This window comes from Eleutherodactylus coqui, chromosome 12, assembly GCF_035609145.1.
Source record: "Eleutherodactylus coqui strain aEleCoq1 chromosome 12, aEleCoq1.hap1, whole genome shotgun sequence".
In the NCBI taxonomy this organism is placed as follows: Eukaryota; Metazoa; Chordata; class Amphibia; order Anura; family Eleutherodactylidae; genus Eleutherodactylus; species Eleutherodactylus coqui.
The window spans coordinates 121,232,617-121,252,604 of record NC_089848.1 but is presented as its reverse complement, the minus strand read 5'-3'; the positions used below and the strand labels follow the sequence as shown (position 1 = coordinate 121,252,604).

Here is a 19,988-nt window from a genome sequence, read left to right as displayed (position 1 = left end):
TATATCACATGCCTTTTTATCTCCACCTCTCCCTCTTACTGCCTCCTCTACAATATATGTTCCTTCTTCTTCCCCAGGCTGTGGAGGATATTTACATGCAAACAGAGGAATGATAACGTCACAGAATTACCCCGGAAGCTACATTCCCAATCAGAACTGCACGTGGCACGTGGCGGTCACCGCTGGCTTCACCATTTTGGTCCATTTTGAACAAATATTTGAAGTCCTAAATAATGACGGTTCCTGCAGCGGTGGAGACTACCTGGAGGTAACGGGAACATTCATCCCCAGTAGGAAAAGAATAAACATCCGAATATAGAACTAATGGAGATTATTCCACCAGATGAAAAATGGTCCCGACGAGGGATCCCCTCCGCTTGGGAACGGAAAATTCTGTGGGAGGAATGCTCCATCCAGCATGCACACCACCGACAACCAACTCTTTGTCCGATTTATCACCGACGCCAGCAATGAAGGGAAGGGGTTTAAACTGAGATATGAGGCAAAAAGTCTAGGTATGTGTAAATGGCTCATCGATGGACCTTGTTATAAGTCATTGGGGTCCATCAGGATTTATTAGGATTGCTGTGCATATCGCTTTAAGAGACCCTCATGATGGGTTTATAGTAAGAGAGACCAGAGGGGACAAAAATGGAAAGAATAGAGACAATCTATGATCCTATGTGCTGTCATCCATGTTTAGTGTGAAGATCATTTATCCATGTTGCGCTTCTTTCCAGCTTGTGGAGGGACCGTATATGTCTCAGACTCCGATCCCAATAGTTTTGTTACATCGCCGAATTATCCCAGTGCTTATCCTCGAAATTCAGACTGCGTGTGGACCATCATCGTGCCAAATGGTGAAGCCGTGCAGATTGACTTCCAAGATCCATTTTACATTCAGCCTTCAAACAAGTACTGTGAATTTTCCAATACTTTTTATATACTTCTTTATGATATTGAGTCAATATACTGTTTACAGTCTCTTTAATACTACTTAATACACGTAGGAGGTGTGAAAACTCCAGGCACCAGGAGAAGGGATCGGCCTATCATACTGGAGAGCTGAGAGCATGTCCGTGCCCACCCGTGTTTATAAGACCATGCATCTCCACCCATTCATTACTGAGCTGCAATACCAGGCACGGCTGCTATACATTGTACAAAGCTGTGCTAAGTATGGACTGAAGTGACGCTGGGACTTCAATCAGCTGATCGTCGGGGATCACGAGTAGCAGACCCGGCCGATCAACTATCGATGACCTGTGCTGAGGATCAGTCATCAATAGTTTAATCCTGGAAAACCCCTTTTTAATGGATCGTCTTGACCTTCTCCATTTCCTGGCCAAGGAACGTAGGGTCGGCTTTGTTATTTGATGTATTTCAGTCTAAGCCCTGACAAATTTTTTGATCCAGTTCCTTTTTTTGAAAAAACTTTGATAATCCCTTCCCCTCATTCTTGGTCACCATGAACCACCCATCCCCCATGGCTAGTATACTTTGTCCTACAATTTCCAAGTGGATCTCCTGGAAGAAGCCAAACTGCAGATGCCCATCTGTGAGCAGCACTATTTTCTTGCTCCTTGTCAGGAACTTATCTACCATGAGGCAAGTCGAGCCTCAGGCGGCGCCCTGCAGCTTCACAGAGGGTTGGCATTACAGCCGAGGGCTGCTGGCCGGAGGACCTGCACTCGCCAGCAGCTATTATATAAGAGGAGTTGCTACCTTTAAAATAACACATAAACTTGTGCTCCTTAACCCTCGAACTCCTGACATTTTTTGTTTTTCCTTTTTTGTTATCTTCATTCCTGCCTTTCAGGATCCATAACTTTATTTTTCTGGCCACATAGTCACACAGGCTTGGGGGTTTTTTTGCAGGGCAAGTTGCATCTTTTTAATGGTACAATTTAATATACCAAATAATGTAAAACTTTGAAAAAAAATTAAGTAGGCTGAAATCGAAAAACCCCAGAATTGCGCCGTTGTTTCTTGGGATTTGTTTTTACGGCAGGCACAGTGCAGTATTCCATACATATTCCAGATCTCGTGTGAACATCTAGGGCCGACCCCAGGAGCTACTGATTCCCAGGGACCCTGGTCACATACTTTCCGGTATAATAAGAAAAAAAGTCCTCCGCGCTCTTTAAATAGAGGGATAGCGTTCACCAGATGGAGTCCTTAACACTCATTAATTCATACATGCAACGCGTTTCTGCCCTCACCCGGGCCTTTATCAAGCATATCTTGTACGGGTGGGGATATGCCTTCTGATGGATCTCCTGGTTTGCTGGGATATAGATGGGATTGGAGGAACACCAGGTATTATTCAGGCTATCCTGGACTTCTAGGTTCAGGTGGGGTATTCTAGCCTGAAGCCCACCTGGCACCAGGTAGGTCACAGTTCTCCATTTGTGCTATTTGTGGATGTCTATATGATCCTGGGTCTTCGTGAAGCGCTGTCCAATATGTATCCTACATACTTTTTGGTGGTCTGTTGCTATATTATGTAGCCTTGAATATTTCCAATGGAGGATACAGAAGTTGGACGGCCGCTGATACAAGGACTATTCTGAAGGGCCGTTCACCATAAGGCATAGCAGTCCGATTAGAATGGAGTCATTAGTTTCATCGCCTTTTATCATGAAGCCCTGGCTCTGTGGACCCTGATGTAACGGACGTGTCTTCTTTCCTATCAGTTGCAGCAACAGTTACCTGGAATTAAGAGATGGCGCCAATTCTAACAGTAGACTCCTTGCTAAATTGTGCGGGAACACCTTGCCGATCACCTATAAGTCATTGGGCACTGCAATGTACATGAGGTTTAGAACAGATGGCAGCGCAGCCGGCGCAGGGTTCAATGCCAACTACTCTATCGGTAAGGTCACACTTATTGACCACAGATGGGGGGGGCTGCATATATACAGTCCGGGAACTGTAACAACCTCAGAGGTGCCGGATGCTGGACCACCATGATTGAGTCTTACATCTACTGTCTTTAACATTCTTGCCTGGGAATGACAGAGGGCGTGGCTTAAGTCAAGGGGGTGGGACTTAAAGGGAATGTGTCGTCAGAAAATGACCTCTTGTATAACTCAGGTTTTTATGTTCAATGGGTATTTCAGTAGATTTTTAAGTTTGGCTAATGATGACTGACTGGTCACCAAGAGAGGATTGTCAAGGCCCCAGCACTCAGATCCCTGCCAGTCAGCTGATTCCTGGTGTCGCTGTTGCCATGGTCAGCGGTGGAAGCAGAAATCACTGACCATTGAATTCAACAGGAACTGCGCCTGCAATCCCAACCCGGGCCTTGGCCTGTCAGTCATCAATAGTAAAAGTTAGAGATGTCCTGATATACCCATTCAACACATTTTGCAATCCATTTTTTGTGATTTTTCTTATAATTTTAATGTAACCGTCTATATTAAAAAAAAATTCCCAAAATCCTTGGTTTCTCCAAACACCACAGCCACAGTGGAGCGAGAGCGCCACATCCGGCCGGGGGCAAATACTTTATTCTTCTGACTATATAATCTGGTAACTTGTACACTTTATGTATCTGCAGCTACTTGTGGAGGAACACACTTTGGGCAGAGCGGCATTATCCAGAGTCCGGGATACCCCACACAGAATTACCCAGACTCCTCTAGGTGTGAATGGCTCTTCACTGGCCCCACCGGACATTATCTCACCATAAGATTTGAGTTTCTGGATCTTCAGAATTCATCTGATTGTTTACGTGACTTTGTGGAAATCCGTGAATATAACGCATCGGGTTAGTTCACATCTTATATTCTGGCGCGAATACTCAAACACTAACCTTGTCAAGTGGAGGAGATGTATTGTGGGACTGAGCGACTACCCAGCGGTGGAGAATGTTTGCATTCAATGACAGCAAGTCCTAATGTTAAAAAATGAAGCACAAAGTTTCATAGAAAGTTACAAAACATTTTCATTACACAAAGAGTAAATCTGTAAACTTTCTTTAATGTCTCTGGAGGCGGAGTGAGCCGGGACATCCGGTGCTGCTGATCTCCAGGAGGGGCTATCCACGGGGGGTTAATACAGGCCCCATCGCGGTCCCAAGTCAGTGGCAGCTCTGAAAGAGATAAGAGACTTATGGTCCTTTTAGACGGGCTGATCCTCGTCTAAATGAGCGAACGAGTGACATCGGCGCTAACTCATTCGCAGTCGTCCGCTCTCGTGCCGCCGGTTTAGACGGGTAAATTCATCATTGATAATCATTCACATCTCATTCACATTCCTGCGGGGATTGTTTAAAGACAACAGGAAGTGAACGCGCCAATGATGATTCTTATGCCGGCTGACACTGAACGATGAATATAAAGTGCGCGATTCTCGTTCAGCCGTTGGCTCAGGATTAAACCATTATTATTCACTTCAGTTCGTTTTAACGATTTTTTTTTATCGATACTCATTACGCCTAAATGCACCTTTAGTAACTGCATCGCACAATGGGGCTTATTTACTATTCAAAATCGGGCAGTTTTCTGTCTTACATGCGTGCGCCACATTTATTATGTGTTTTTAGAAACTTTCGGACGGCTTTTCCAACTCATCCAATAAGGGGCGTGGCTTAAATTGTGCCAAATTGCACCAACATTTTGGTGCAATTTTTGGCTTAAACTAAACCAACTCTTAGGGGGTTTTAGCTTAGACCAACAGAAATGTGTCATCCAGTGATAGATCTGGACATGTTAAGGCTGTCTGCTCTCAGTTTGCACTGTCTACCCTTTAGATGGTATCAGTAAATAAGCCCCAGTGAGTGGAGGGAGCGTGAGCGGCAGTGAGGGGCTCTCTGAGGCCGCTGTCACACGGGGCGGCATTGCCGTGGAATTTCTGTGCAGACTTTTGTCGAGGGTTAATTTGTTCAAACAGACTGATCAGTTATGTTGTCGGTTCCGAATTGACCTAAGCAGGAGGAGCGCTCCTTGAGAGTCAAAGTACACATGGTATATGGTAAAACAATGAACTCTAAGTCTTTATTGGCATAGTCTCAGTTTATATAGAAGATCGCCCACGCAGGGATGCGACCTCTGGTAATACAAGGAGTAACCTCATGATACATACATTCATCTGATAAAAACACATGACTTCTATATCTTACAATGACATAATCATTCAATAAACTTTGACATTTAGGCTTGATATATGACATTCAAGAAATAGCTGATTTCACATGACTTTTAGACTAGTACATTAGTAAATATAGAGAAATAGCTGACAACTTCTTTGCGGTTAGGCCATGTCTTCCGAGACATCTGGCCTTAGAACTTCCTGATTCCACTTAGATCAGACGTTTGGCCTATTACTCAATAGTCATGAGTCCTTCAGAGCAGAATAGAATATTTGCAGTAGTCAACCTTCTTGATTCAAATAGATTACTAAGTAAAATATATTAACTCCTTTTTGATTAGCGACATTTATTAATTTCTTTACAGCCCCCATTGGCCCTTATCATTCCCCCATTTTGGACATCAGGAAGTCACACACAGGGTCCAGTTCTATTTTGAAAAGTCATAGTCGAGGTAGGTCTTATTGGTCGACTAGCCCATATAAGGTGTCTCTAGTATGATGTTACAATACTAGTAGCGTGCATAGGTACGCACGGCAGGGGATTCCCTAATCTTCACCCACACCAATGTCCCTCCTGGAGATAGTCCTAGTGGTGAACACGTCCAGGTCGCGTTACCCTGACCCTACACTACCTAGTGACAAGACTGGAAGGAACCGCCGTATGTTCTGCCTTCATCCAGCAGGGGTCGGCCTACACAGGGGCTGTAAAGGCTTTTGCCGTACATTTGCTCACACAAGAGATTATGACTTTGATTATTATATATATACACAACAGCATGACAATTATCTGTAATATACTTTGTAGGATTCCCATGAACCATCCTCCCAGACCAGAAAACCAATTTGCAGGGTTAAGAAAATTAAACCATCCCTGGTCTTTATCCTGTTTTATGCTAGTAGCTATTTTTCCCAAGGTATTGATCTTTTGGTGAATGGATTCTGAGTGATCAGAGAGGTTGAAACAACACATCCCCTCAAATTCCTCACATCCGTGGTTTACTGCGAGCAACAGGTAATCTATGGCGGCTCTATTTTGTAAAGCTGCTTTCCTGACTCCTTGTATGTCTAGTAAGAGGAGGTCCAAGGCCTGTGATGTCGCATTCAGGCCCTTTACCATATCGCATGCTAATCCATTGATTACTCTTGTGTTATATTGTGCCAACCCGGGAACACCCACAATACTGACTGCCAGTGCCGTATGTTCTGAGTAGCTAAGTAGAGTGGGTGGTCCTTCACAGTTGCTATCCAGTCCTTCTACCTCCCTCTTTTGTCTGTTGGTGAGTTGTGGGATGCTAGGTTTTTGGTACATTAGTATACTTAATCTAGCTAAGGAGCAGGGACCTCCGGTCAGGTTAGCTGGGATATATGTGTAAGTCAGGTTACCGCAGGACAGGACCCAGCCTAATGGTAATTTGACGTGCCTAAAATGGCTGGGGCTTCGGACTGTGTGGTTACAAAGCATAGGAGTGTGTACCTTTCTACATTGCTGGACTGTGCGATTACATAGTCTCTGGGAATCACTAGTCACCCTGGTTCTCTGCGCACAGCCTCCCATATGTTCTTTATTACACGTGAAGTTATAGCATACCTCAGCCGGAGCGACATTCCTGACCCGGAAACGAGTCATATTAGACCAAAGTGTATGTTCGACCGCATCACAGTGCGGACAATATTCATATACATTAAGAAAGGTATTTTCCTGAATAACATTGCTCTCCTCTACATCACTATCATTATGCACTATTGAATATATATCGCGAAGTGTCTTTATTGGAGTGGGGATAGACAGTAAGCAAGTCCGTAAAATATCTTCCCCACTCCGCAGGTTGGGCATGCACATGTGGGAAATATTCAGTACGTCTTTTGCAAAGTATTCCCACATGTTGGGGTGTCCTTCCGCCCAAACAGTCCATCTTCTTCTTACATTGACAGTTGATGAGGAATTGTCCCGAAAAGAGAGTAGTCCAAGAAAACAAAGGGTAAATAATACACCTATCCAGACTATCAATGCTGGTGTCCAGGTTGCCATCCTCCTCCCCCACCCTGGGTTGGGCTTACTCTCCACCCCCCTCGTGGTGCTGAGGCGTTGGAACTTTCTTGCAGTGTGAGGCATGGATCCAAGTGGGTTTGCCTTCTAGCTTGACCGAGGTGGGAGTGGTTAACAGCACTTGGTATGGTCCGTCAAAGCGAGGTTCCAAAGTCTTTCTGACGTGTCTCTTTACCACCACCCAATCTCCGGGATTCAGAGAGTGGGATCCTTCCAAACTATCAGGGTCTGGAATAGAAGAGAAGACTAGGTCGTGTGTTATTTTTAGCTTTTGGCATAAGTCCTGCACAAAGGAAGTAACTTTATCATGACCCAGGGATAGAGCTTGGGGGTGATACAGTCCTAACCTGGGCACGGAGCCAAAGAGAATCTCATAAGGAGACAGTCCTGTTTTCCTATTTGGTGTGGTTCGTACTGAGTAGAGGGCCAGAGGTAGGCACTCGGGCCAAGGTTTTCCTGTTTCAACCATGGCTTTCTGTATCTTAAGTTTGAGGGTGCCATTGAGTCTTTCTACTTTTCCGGAGCTCTGTGGATGATAGGGGGTGTGAAAGGCCTGCTCTACTCCTAAGGCGGACATGACTTCCTTCATTACCTCACCAGTGAAGTGAGTACCACGGTCGCTCTCAATGGTCTCTGGTACCCCAAATCTGCACACTAACTCTGACACAAGTTTTTTTTGCAGTGGCCTGGGCAGTGGCCTTCGTGACCGGGTAGGCCTCAGCCCACCCAGAAAAGAGGTCAATGCATACCAGGACATACTCATACCTTCCTGACCTGGGCAGCTGGATGTAATCTATCTGTAGTCTCTGGAAGGGGTACAAAGGTCGCGGAGTGCACTTCCGAGGGGTCTTTACTACTTGACCGGGGTTGTGTAGTGCACAGATTTCACAAGCCTTGACGTATGCCTTTGCCATCCTGTCAAATCCCGGAGCGTACCACATTTTCTCCACCAGGGCTACCATGGCATTACGAGAAGCGTGCACCTTTCCATGAGCCAAAAGGGCCATGCTAGGATAGGCAGCCGCAGGTAAACACATACGGGAACCCATCATCCAACCTTCATTTCCTTTTACTGCCCCTGCACTTGCCCAGCGCTCCTGCTCTTGCCCTGAGGGGAGTAGGTCCACCTCCTTCTGTGGTGGGACAGAGAGGGTCTGGTCCTTGGCAGGGGGATCAGGATCCTCCTCTGCTGGGCAGGACCTGGTCTGAACTCTGCACACGGGTGCCCTCCAGTCCAGCAGGGCTGCAGCCTTAGCTGCTCCGTCTGCCTTCTCGTTGCCTCTGCTTTCCAAGGAGTCCCCTTGGGTGTGTGCCTTTACCTTTATTATGGCTACCTGCTTCGGGAGCATGATAGCTGACATTAAACTACTTACTGCCTCACCATTCTTTATCGGTCTGCCTTGAGCTGTTAGGAAGCTCCGCGCGCGCCAAATCGGCCCATAGTCATGCGCAACGCCAAACGCGTACCTGGAGTCCGTGTAGATATTAGCAGTGACTCCCCGGGCTAACTTGCAGGCCTCGGTCAGAGCGCACAGCTCCGCTTCCTGTGCTGACATATGTGGGGGCATGGCGCGGCCTATCAGTACTTCATTCATTGATACTACAGCAAACCCTGTCACAAATCTGCCCATCTCATTCTGGTATCGTGATCCATCCACAAACATTTCAAGGTGGGGGTTCAGGAGAGGCTTATCTGTGACATGAGCAAATCCGGCTGTCTCCTGCTCCATCAGAGCAGCACAGTCATGCTGGTGCTCGGTGTCAAAAGCTTCCTCTTCGCCTAAGGAATTGACAAAAAGTTGATCCCCTGTGCTTACTCCCCCTTTTGAATCAGTGTCACCTAATGGCAGTAAGGTGGCCGGATTCAAAGTTGTGCAACGTTGAAATGAGACATTGGATGAAGAGTGTACTGCAAGTTCCATTTTAACCTGTCTAGCAAGAGACAGATGTTTACGGCTCACCTGTGTCAGAATTCCATGTACGTCATGGGGCGTGAGGACCACAAGAGGGTAGTCTAGGACCACCTCAGAAGCTTTCTCAAGTAGTGCTTGTACAGCCAGAACTGCTCTTACACAGGAGGGTGAACCCCTGGCTACTGCATCAAGATGTGCACTGTAGTATGCTACAGGGCGCTTTTTGTCACCATGCTCTTGTGTGAGGACGGCAGTAGCATGTCCCGCTATCTCAGTCACGAACATCTGGAAGGGTTTATCATAGTCAGGCAGACCCAGTGCTGGAGCACTGGTAATCTGTATTTTCAGCTGGTGAAAAGCTGACTCGGCTTCCGGAGACAAAGCAAATGGCTTAGAACTCAGGCAGTCGTACAGAGGCTGCATGGTCATGGAGGCAGAGCGAATCCACGGCCGACAATATGAAACTAACCCCAGAAATGTCCGCAACTGAGCATGGGAGGTAGGGAGTGGCATGTCCTCCACCACCTTGCTACGTTCTGGCGTGAGGTGTTTTGTACCAGGACCTAGGCAGTGACCAAGAAACACAACATGAGATTTGCAAAACTGTAATTTGTCTTTACTGGCTTTACACCCACTGTCTGCAAGAAAACAAAGGAGGCTGAGTGAGGCCGCAACGCAGGTAGGTCTGTCCGGTGCACACAGTAGGAGATCATCAACATACTGAAGCAGGGCCACACCTGGTGGGACCATCCATGCATCAAGTACAAGCCTCATACATCGGGTGAATTGATTTGGGCTGTTTTGTGCCCCTTGTGGTAGGACAGTCCAGCAGTACTGTTTTCCTCGGAACGTGAAGGCAAACAGGTACTGGCAATCGGGGTGGAGCGGGATGGACATAAATGCATTGGCGAGATCGACCAAGGTGTACCAACAGGTTCCGGAAGGTATGGTGGACAACAGAGTGTAGGGATTGGGGACCAGAGGTGTTTCTAGGATGGTCACCTTATTGATTTCTCTTAGATCGTGAACCATCCGGTAGGTATCAGGTTCACCTTTCTTCCCTTTCTTTTTAACCGGGAAGAGTGGCGTGTTAGCGGGTGAGACGCAAGGTTTTAAAGCATTCAAGGCACATAACTCTGTAATAGTGGAGGCTATTGCGTCTTCCTGTGCCATGGCTAGGGGATACTGGCGAATCATGGGGGCTTTTTCCCCATCTTTGAGATATACCATGACTGGGGGTACGTGGAGATGGCCCAAGTCTGTCTTCCCTTTTGCCCAAAGGGTCTCTGGCACTGCTGAGAGAACCTGTGTATCTTCTGGGGTCAACACATATACAGTACAAGAAGGAGGCGGAGTGACCAAGTCTGCTGCCATGAGACAGAATACTTGGTGGTCGGCCGCAGAGGTACTGACATGAGCCTCACCGGAAGGATGGAGCTGAATACAGCACCCCAGGGGTCCCATCACATCGGTTCCCATGATGCAATCCCCAGCGGCTGACACCAGGAAGCGAGTGAGGACTCGTGACCCTTGAAAAGAGACTTCTATGGGCTCGGTCTCACGCATGGGTGTTGGTTCACCGGACACTCCAACGGCTATGGCTATGGAGTCTGAGAGGGGAATACTAAGGTCGTTGACTTGTGAGGTACTGACACATGATTTAGTAGCCCCTGTGTCAATTAAAAAGGGCACCTCCTTCCCCTGGATTTTTAGAGGCTGAAAAATTTGTGGCCCACGTGCGTCAGTAACTATAAGGGACACGGGGGAAGGAGTGCCAGACCTTCATTGGTAATTGGTATACCCGTTGTTTCCCTGTGGGCGGGATGATGTGGTATTGGCCGTACTTCCCTGTTGCCCCCTTTCGTCTGACATGTTCTGTCTAGGGCGTTTAGGGGCTCTACAATTACGGGCCAAGTGTCCAGTCTTCCCGCAGTTATAACACTTACGGGTCTCCCGCCTGGGGTCATTAAGTCGGACTGTGTCCCCCTCCATGGTGTAATGTTTAATCATAACACTCTTTGCGTGGTCTTCTGTATCCATGACAAATCCTACAGCTTTCTTATATAGATCACGCGGTTTGGCCTGTCGCCAATCGGGGGTACATGCTTTAACGCGTTCAGACAGGCGCTTATCTATTCCTTGCATAAAGGCTTCACAAAAAGCAGCATTACGTATTGCTTTTGGACAATCATATAAACCCAGATCTCTGCCAACTTCCTCTAAACGGCCAAAGTAACATTCAATAGACTCGCCCTTGTTCTGTCTACACTGGGTTAGGGCTGTACGTCTCTCTTGGGCTTTGTCCTTAAACCAGGCTTTAACCTTGTCAACATATTGAGTACCACTAAGTAATGTCTGGGGGTCATCTGGGCGATCTTCAAGACCACAAAATTGAGCAATACTATTGTAAAGGCCCAGAGGACATTTTACATTCATAAGACATTCCATATCTGTCCAAGTGGCAGAGTAGTTTTTCTGTATGACTTCCAACTTTCTATGGAAAGCTGCTGGCTCTGTCTGGGGATCGGGCAGTTGCTGACACAGTGCCATCTGGTCTGTGGCGCTCCAGGGTCGCCATGTAGTGACTGTAGACCCGGGAGTTGGTCTATGTGCGTCCGTAGGTCTGTCATTAGAAGACGATGGTCTGTCAGTGTCCTCTTGTCTGACCGTGCCCAATGGTGGACTTGGTCTGTTTGGTTCTCTATAATGGGTAGTGGAGGTTGTAACTGGGAACAAGGGAATCGGTTGTCTACACTGATCCCTGCGACGTGGAGTCCCACATACCGTACAGATTTCTTTAAAACAGGCATTCTGTTGACCACAACGTGGACAGTCCCAAGCCGGACCTCTATTTACTTCAGGGCCTGGGGATCCTGATTGAGGGCTGTAGGGAGGTGTATCCATCTGGGCAGTAGCCTGTGGATACGTAGGAGGCAAGGGTGGCAAATTGGGATACAGAGAATTAAAGGGATTATTTGGAGACATTGGTGGAACGGCCGGGACGACAGGAGAGACTAATGGAACCGTAGGGGTTTCCATGGGAACGTCTATTGGTGGCCGGGGCATAGGACAATAAACTAAAATGCCCTCGCCTCGGGACTCGGAGTCCCAGTGTTCGTCTTCTGCTGTTTTAGAGCAGTCCAGAATAGCCTTCATGCCTTTTTCCAAACCCTTTTTTCTTATTTCCTTTCTATGCTTATCCTCATATTGTGACCAAAATTCATAATTGAATGTTCCCGCCTTCTTAAGGCCTATACGTTTGTAAACTTTATAGGCTTGTCTGCAAATGTCCTCCCCTTCTCTATCTTTAATTATCTCAATAGGAGTCTGATATATCTTAGATTGTTCAGAACCCATCTTGACCACTTCCGACTATTCTTCACTAAGTATACAGGACGTATATTTCACACAGTAAACTAAGATAATCACTGAGACTATCTGGGCACACACAGTTCCCTGTCCCGGAATAGATTTACAGAACTAATACGTGGTCAACTTCAAACACTAGGATTCAGGGGAGACCAGACTTCACCTCTTAGGGAACTTTTAGTAATATTATAACAGATCCAGAGTAAGAATATGACTGCCAGAAATGAGACTATAATAATGACAATTATTTCAATCTCCAATACAGACAACATGACTCTTTAAGTCCCAATGAGTGAGTTCTTCCGTCTAGGACAGTTAAATGAACTTATTCACTCTAAAATATGGACGGGGCAGAAAATATAGGAAACAGGCAACAACATACCTCTAGTCCGTTAGAGACACACAGATCAAAAGAATCCAGACTGTATAATAGTAAGATAAGCTCTTACCTGTACACCGGTGTTTTTAGTCTGGGGTCTCCGAATCCAGTATCCACGTCAACGGGCCAGGAGTTTGTTTCAGTCTACTGGTTGCGATGTCCCGTAAAGGTAAGCCCCGCCCCCTTAGTTGGGCGCCAAGAACTGTCGAGGGTTAATTTGTTCAAACAGACTGATCAGTTATGTTGTCGGTTCCGAATTGACCTAAGCAGGAGGAGCGCTCCTTGAGAGTCAAAGTACACATGGTATATGGTAAAACAATGAACTCTAAGTCTTTATTGGCATAGTCTCAGTTTATATAGAAGATCGCCCACGCAGGGATGCGACCTCTGGTAATACAAGGAGTAACCTCATGATACATACATTCATCTGATAAAAACACATGACTTCTATATCTTACAATGACATAATCATTCAATAAACTTTGACATTTAGGCTTGATATATGACATTCAAGAAATAGCTGATTTCACATGACTTTTAGACTAGTACATTAGTAAATATAGAGAAATAGCTGACAACTTCTTTGCGGTTAGGCCATGTCTTCCGAGACATCTGGCCTTAGAACTTCCTGATTCCACTTAGATCAGACGTTTGGCCTATTACTCAATAGTCATGAGTCCTTCAGAGCAGAATAGAATATTTGCAGTAGTCAACCTTCTTGATTCAAATAGATTACTAAGTAAAATATATTAACTCCTTTTTGATTAGCGACATTTATTAATTTCTTTACAGCCCCCATTGGCCCTTATCACTTTCCTGCATTATTAAACCTGAGACGAAGCAGCAAAGTGGACGAGATTGGCAAAAATCCCATTCACCCAGTGCCGACAGTCCGCTGCGGAGCAGCCATGAGGAAACTGACATGCGGAACTCAAATCCGTGGCACGTCAGTTGTGTCTCCGTTTCCGCTGCCGGCTCTTCTCTATGGGGAGAGATTTCCTCAGTGGAATACAGGCGGAATAGTTGCTTCAAACCCACACAAAATGGCGCGGGTTTTGCAGCAGCCGTTCTGTTGTGGGAATATCGCAGAATTTCCGTTTGGTCCCGCTGTGGAGATTTCCGCGGGATTCCGGTCTCGTGGAAACCCAGCCTGAGAGAGACCAGGGTCATTGAGGCCTGCAGAGTCTGAATGCTGCCCGGAGGCAGAGAGCGGTGCAGAGCTCCAGGAGAGGCTTAGCCACCAGGACAGAGAAAGCAGTTTAGGACGCTGCCCGGAGCAAACTGTGTGACTGTTCGGAGGCTCCAAGCTGCAGGAATTACAGCGGCTGCGAGTGATCTACTAATAAAACCAGTACGGAACTGGACAAAGCTGCTGGGGATCATTTACACAGGACAGCAGTGCAAGTGACCAACTGTCAGTGAGGCCGACCTTCATCTAGGCAGTGCGTTCGCACACTCATAGGGACTGACCTGGGGTACCGGCCTGTTGTGTTTATATAGCCACAGCAGATTCCATTTAAAGGGATATCACTCGCAGGAAACAGACAGAGACCAAATGGTGTATATCAACACAGGCCTTAAGACTAAGGACACTGAGCTTGGGTTATTCTACTGGTTATTGGGGGGTGTTAGCTCTTCACTGGGACAATGTATATTGCAACCTGTGAGATCTAGTGCTGCTTATCTCCAGAAAAGGTGAGCTAGTGCCAGGACCTCTAATGCTGCTTATCTCCAGGAAGGGGAGCTAATGCCAGGCCCTCTAATGCTGCTTATCTCCAGGAATGGTGAGCTAGAACCAGGCCCTCTGCTGCTGCTTATCTATAGGCAGGCTAAGCTACTGCCAGGCACCTCTGGTGCTGCTTATCTCCAGGAATGGTGAGTTAGTGCCAGGCCCTCTGCTGCTGCTTATCTACAGGCAGGCTGAGCTAGTGCCAGGCACCTCTGGTGCTGCTGATTCCCAGGCAAGGTGAGCCAGTGCCAGGTGCCTTTGATGCTGCTTATCTCCAGGCAGGACTAGCCAGTGCAAGGCCCCTCTGGTGCTGCTATTTTTCAGACAGGTAGAGCCAGTGCCAGGTCCCTCTGATTCTGCTTATCTCCAAGCAGGTTGAGGTAGTGCCAGGCCCCTTCTTGCTGCTTATCTCCATACAAACTCCATATGGAGGTGAATATTAGTTTTTAGGCACATATACAACCCCTGAGGGACTCCTGTACATAGATGTTTCCATAAACCAGTGAATAAACAAGATATTTTCCTTCTACAGGGAAACTATTGGGAATGTTCTGCAACAACACGGCTGCAGATGAGCTGAGGACCTCGGATAGCTTCGCCTATGTGAGATTTGTCAGCGATGACTCTGTGAACGCCCGGGGATTCCGACTCCACTATGAAGCCAGTGCAGAAGGTGAGACGTCTGGGGTAATGCCGCTCCTGTAAGTGCTGATCTGAGCCTGGCTCATCTGGAGGGGGCATGCTGTGGGCAACTAATATCCATAGCAGACTGAGGTCAGTAGGGGACATGTAAAGCCCATACTGTTTAAGGTTTAGGGCCACATATTCCTTAACCCTTTCAGGACATATTTCTTTCTTTATATTTCCATTTTTCATCCCTACAAGAGCCATAACATTTTTATGTTTCCATTTACAAATCTGTATAAGGGCTCGTGCTCACAGACGGAGCGGGATACGCCTGCGCTTTTACACCACAGTAATCCCGCGGGGATAAACAGAAAAGTTCCCGCTGCGATCGCGTTTTTCCGCGGTCTCCATTAATACTATATTAAGAGAGAGACCTCCGCCAAGGACAAACGCAGTAAAATAGAGCATGGCGTAATTTTTTTCCCTGTGGCATAAATCCGCGGCAGAATCCCGCATGTGAGGACTGAGCTATTATGTTCAATAGAATCTAAGAGCTTTGTTATTCTGCCGCGGATTTACGCAGTGGGGAACACAGCATAAATCCGTCCGTGGGCATTAATTAGCCCTTAGGGCTTGTGTTTGTGGGACGAGTTGTATTTTTTTATATTTAGTTAAACAAACATTTTTGTGTCGCCGTATTCTGAGGCCCAGAAATGTTTTATTTCTTCGTTGATTGGGCGTTGTGAGCGCTCGTTTCTACGGGCGAACTGTGGTTTATATTAATACCATTTCAGGGTAGATATATCTATTTGATCACTTTTTGTTCCATTTTTCAATTATTTTGGAAGATTGAGTAACCAAAAAATAGTTATAATGGCACGCTGTACTTTTATGGTGTTTACCGCGTGGGATTAATAGTGCGATATCGTAATAGTTCGGAATTTTATGAACACTGAGATCCCAAATATGTGCTTTTTTCATGATTTATACTTTTCATATGAAATATAGTAAAAGAAAAAAATATATATAAAAATTCAAAAGAAACCCTTTTTCCATTTTAAAAATTGTTTGAAACCTTTTTTTCAGTGTTGCCTATTAAGCTCTGCCACAGGTAAGACTTAATAGGCATCCATGCAAACTGTGCCATACTAACCAACCGACATTCTGTGATTGCATCCTGGAAATAGGACCTTCCCTCCGGCTGCTGTTTAAATAAATGTGGTCAGTTTTGACTGCGGCATCTAAATAGTTAGTCATAGCAGTTGGAACCAAGGACTCGTTCTCATCAGCATTCGGGAGCTCAGTTTTCATGTTCCGTTCAGGGAGTTGGAAAACAGATGCTGGTAGCGAACCGACCCCCATTCACCATAATGTGGGACCATTCGATTCCCGGCCAGCAATTCGAAATTTTGCCAGAATTTACAGGTTGAAATAGCGTAGCATTCTGCGCTACTTTGTCCCGCTTTCTAGCGAAAATCAGCGATGAAGGCTCTGAACAGAACCTCCGACACAGATGTGAATGAGCCCTTTAACTCTGGTCACGGCAGTTGCCAGGAGCTGTCAGCTGTCAAAAGTAGCTTGTAGCTGCCGGGCATGGAGCGGGCCCTGCTGCTCAGCCCACGCCATAACCCTTTGTGACTAAATGACACATTTTTACGTGATGCGGTCATGAAGTGGTTAAAGGCGGTTTCCCATCTCCGAATGTAATGGCATAGATACAACTGCAGACTGCCAGAACCGGCAGCGATCCAGAGAGTGCAGGCGTCACAGCGATTAGTACATAAACCCCAATTACCCTAGAAGGCGGGACGATGTTACTGTGGATGCGGGTATCTCATCATGTAGTAACATTGTATATACAGGATTGTCTCTCTTACAGCGTGCGGAGGGGACATTAACGGAGTCACCGAGACACTAAGTTCCCCAAATTATCCCAACCTATACCCTCATGATCGCGTTTGTGAATGGAGAATAACGGTACCAGAAGGCAAGCGTGTGACGCTGACAATAAAGGACCTACACCTGCAAGATCACCAGGACTGCAATAACGACTACGTGGCTGTAAGTCCTGCGGAAAACCATCATCCCGCCAGTTGTACACGCCGCAGGCCAAGGATGGCCGTTCTCTTGTATGCTGAATACACATTACAGTTACAGTAGCCTGGGAGAGGCATCCTAACTTCATAGTATCGTAGCCTGAGGCCATCACAAGTCAAGGGACCACTGTATACGGTAGATTCATACAGGGAACATACGTGAATAGACACAAACCTTAAGGCTATGATCAAGCATGGTGGAATTGCGGTGCTTATTGCCTAGTGGCCGGGTCAGTTGTGACTCCTGTGACCCCTCTAGCTTCGGCACTGACTGGTGCCCATGTGTTGTCTTGATTGCGGGACACTCTGGACCCCTGTTCTTGAGATCGGTGGGCGTCTCAGGGATCAGCAAGCTATCTGCTATCCCATAGAGGATTACTCGTTTTCATGGGACTATGCCCTTTAGGCTATGGCCTCATCAAGTGGATCCACTGCAGATTTTTCACTTTTGCAAATATGTCTTCTGTGTGCTTCTTTTTGTGCATCCATGGAGTTGGGCAAAGTTATAAAGTTATCCCCTATTGACAGGATAAGGGATCATGATTGGTGGGGTCCAACAACTGGGTACCCTACCAATCCCAAGAACGGAGTCCTGAATGACTGGAGCGGCGTACACGCGTACACACCACTGTTACTCCATTCATTTCAGTGGGAGCGGCGGAGATGGCCGAGAGCTTGTACTTGGCGATTACGTAATCTGTTTATTGCTGCGAAGTGGCATCTGTCCTGTGACCATTGTGTGGCGCTCATGAGGGTTGGCTTTTCCTTTCCCCCCACACAGTTGTGAAGTAAGGGGGAAGATTTGCCAGTTGAGCGGCGGACCTGCCATAAAGGAACGGCTCCCGTTTGGCTCTGCTATGGTTCATTGCTTTATTCTTTGCGCTCCATGCTTGTACCGGCCACACTGCTGCCACTTCTCTTCTTTACTGTGATCCCAGGTTTACAATGGTTACCGAAGTCAGTCGCCCCTTTTGGAAAAACTTTGTGGTACCGTAGCCCCAGGGGTAACGATCAGCTCTTCGGGGAACACCATGAGAGTATTATTCATCACTGACGGCTCCGTGTCCAGCCGAGGATTCCGGGCGACATTTACTTCCATGGAAGATGCAGGTAATAATATAGTTGTGTACCTGGTGCAGGTAGGAGTCTGTAGCACACACTGTAATGTGTGAGGATGCAAAAAGACCTCCGTCCATCCAGTTCAGCCTATTAACCCCCACACCTCCCCCAATGTTCATTCAGAGGAAGGCAAAAAAAAACCCAATGAGGTAGGAGTCAAATTTCCTAATTTTAGTTGCCCGCCTTTGTACCCGCTCAAGCTCTGATATGTTCTTCTTGAGTGCCGGTGCCCAAAACTGTCCCCAATATTCCATGTGTGGTCTGACCAGTGACTTGTAAAGAGGAAGAACAATGTTCCCATCATGCGCCCCTAGACCTCTTCTGATGCCCCCATGATCCTATATGCTTTGGCAGCAGCTGCCTGACACTGGTTGCTCCAGTTAAGCCTACAGTTAACTAAAACCCCCAAGTCCTTCCATGTCGGTGTCCCCAGTGGTTTCTTTAGTGTGTGACGGTGCCATGGATTTCCTCTGCCCGTGTGCAGAACCTTACATTTATCAGTTACACCTTATTTACCACTTTTCTTCCCCCAACTTATCCAGATCTATATGTATCCGTATCCAGATCTATATGTACCCGTATACAGATCTATATGTACCCATATACAGATCTATATATACCCATATACCGATCTATATGTGCCCGTATACAGATCTATATGTACCCGTATACAGATCTATATGTACCCGTATACAGATCTATATGTGCCCGTATACAGATCTATATGTGCCTGTATACAGATCTATATGTACCCGTATACAGATCTATATGTACCCGTATACAGATCTATATGTGCCCGTATACAGATCTATATGTGCCCGTATACAGATCTATATGTACCCATATACAGATCTATATGTACCCGTATACAGATCTATATGTGCCCGTATACAGATCTATATGTACCCGTATACAGATCTATATGTACCCGTATTCTGTCCTCTCTTGTGCTAATTACTTTACATAGTTTTGTATCATCTGCAAATATTGATATTTTACTGCACAACCCTCCAAAAGATTGTTAATAAAAAAAAAAAGAAAGAATAGGGCCCAATTCTGCCCCCTGTGGTACCCCACTAATAATGATGACCCCTCCAATACTGACCCCTGTGGTACCCCACTAATAATGATGACCCCCTCCAATACTGACCCCTGTGGTACCCCACTAGTAACAGTGACCCCTCCAATACTACCCCCTGTGGTACCCCACTAGTAACAGTGACCCCTCCAATACTGCCCCCTGTGGTACCCCACTAGTAACAGTGACCCCTCCAATACTGCCCCCTGTGGTACCCCACTAGTAACAGTGACCCCTCCAATACTAACCCTGTGGTACCCCACTAGTAACAGTGACCCCTCCAATACTGCCCCCTGTGGTACCCCACTAGTAACAGTGACCCCTCCAATACTGCCCCCTGTGGTACCCCACTAGTAATGGGGACCCCTCCAATACTGCCCCCTGTGGTACCACAATAGTAACGGTGACCCCTCCAATACTACCCCCTGTGGTACCCCACTAGTAACAGTGACCCCTCCAATACTGCCCCCTGTGGTACCCCACTAGTAATGGGGACCCCTCCAATACTGCCCCCTGTGGTACCACAATAGTAACGGT

At 46.7% G+C, this 19,988-nt stretch overlaps 1 protein-coding gene across 1 annotated transcript in view; it reads left to right on the top strand.

Annotated features, from left to right (window-relative positions):
• The window catches only part of CUBN (cubilin), a 258,671-nt gene that overhangs the window by 182,874 nt on the left and 55,809 nt on the right, over positions 1 to 19,988 (top strand). Inside the window, exons 38-45 of the mRNA XM_066584717.1 lie at positions 78 to 268; positions 344 to 515; positions 741 to 915; positions 2,697 to 2,875; positions 3,563 to 3,772; positions 15,064 to 15,204; positions 17,038 to 17,219; positions 18,193 to 18,364. Coding sequence (XP_066440814.1) covers positions 78 to 268; positions 344 to 515; positions 741 to 915; positions 2,697 to 2,875; positions 3,563 to 3,772; positions 15,064 to 15,204; positions 17,038 to 17,219; positions 18,193 to 18,364 — 1,422 coding nt within the window. The remainder of the gene's footprint in view (positions 1 to 77; positions 269 to 343; positions 516 to 740; positions 916 to 2,696; positions 2,876 to 3,562; positions 3,773 to 15,063; positions 15,205 to 17,037; positions 17,220 to 18,192; positions 18,365 to 19,988) is intronic.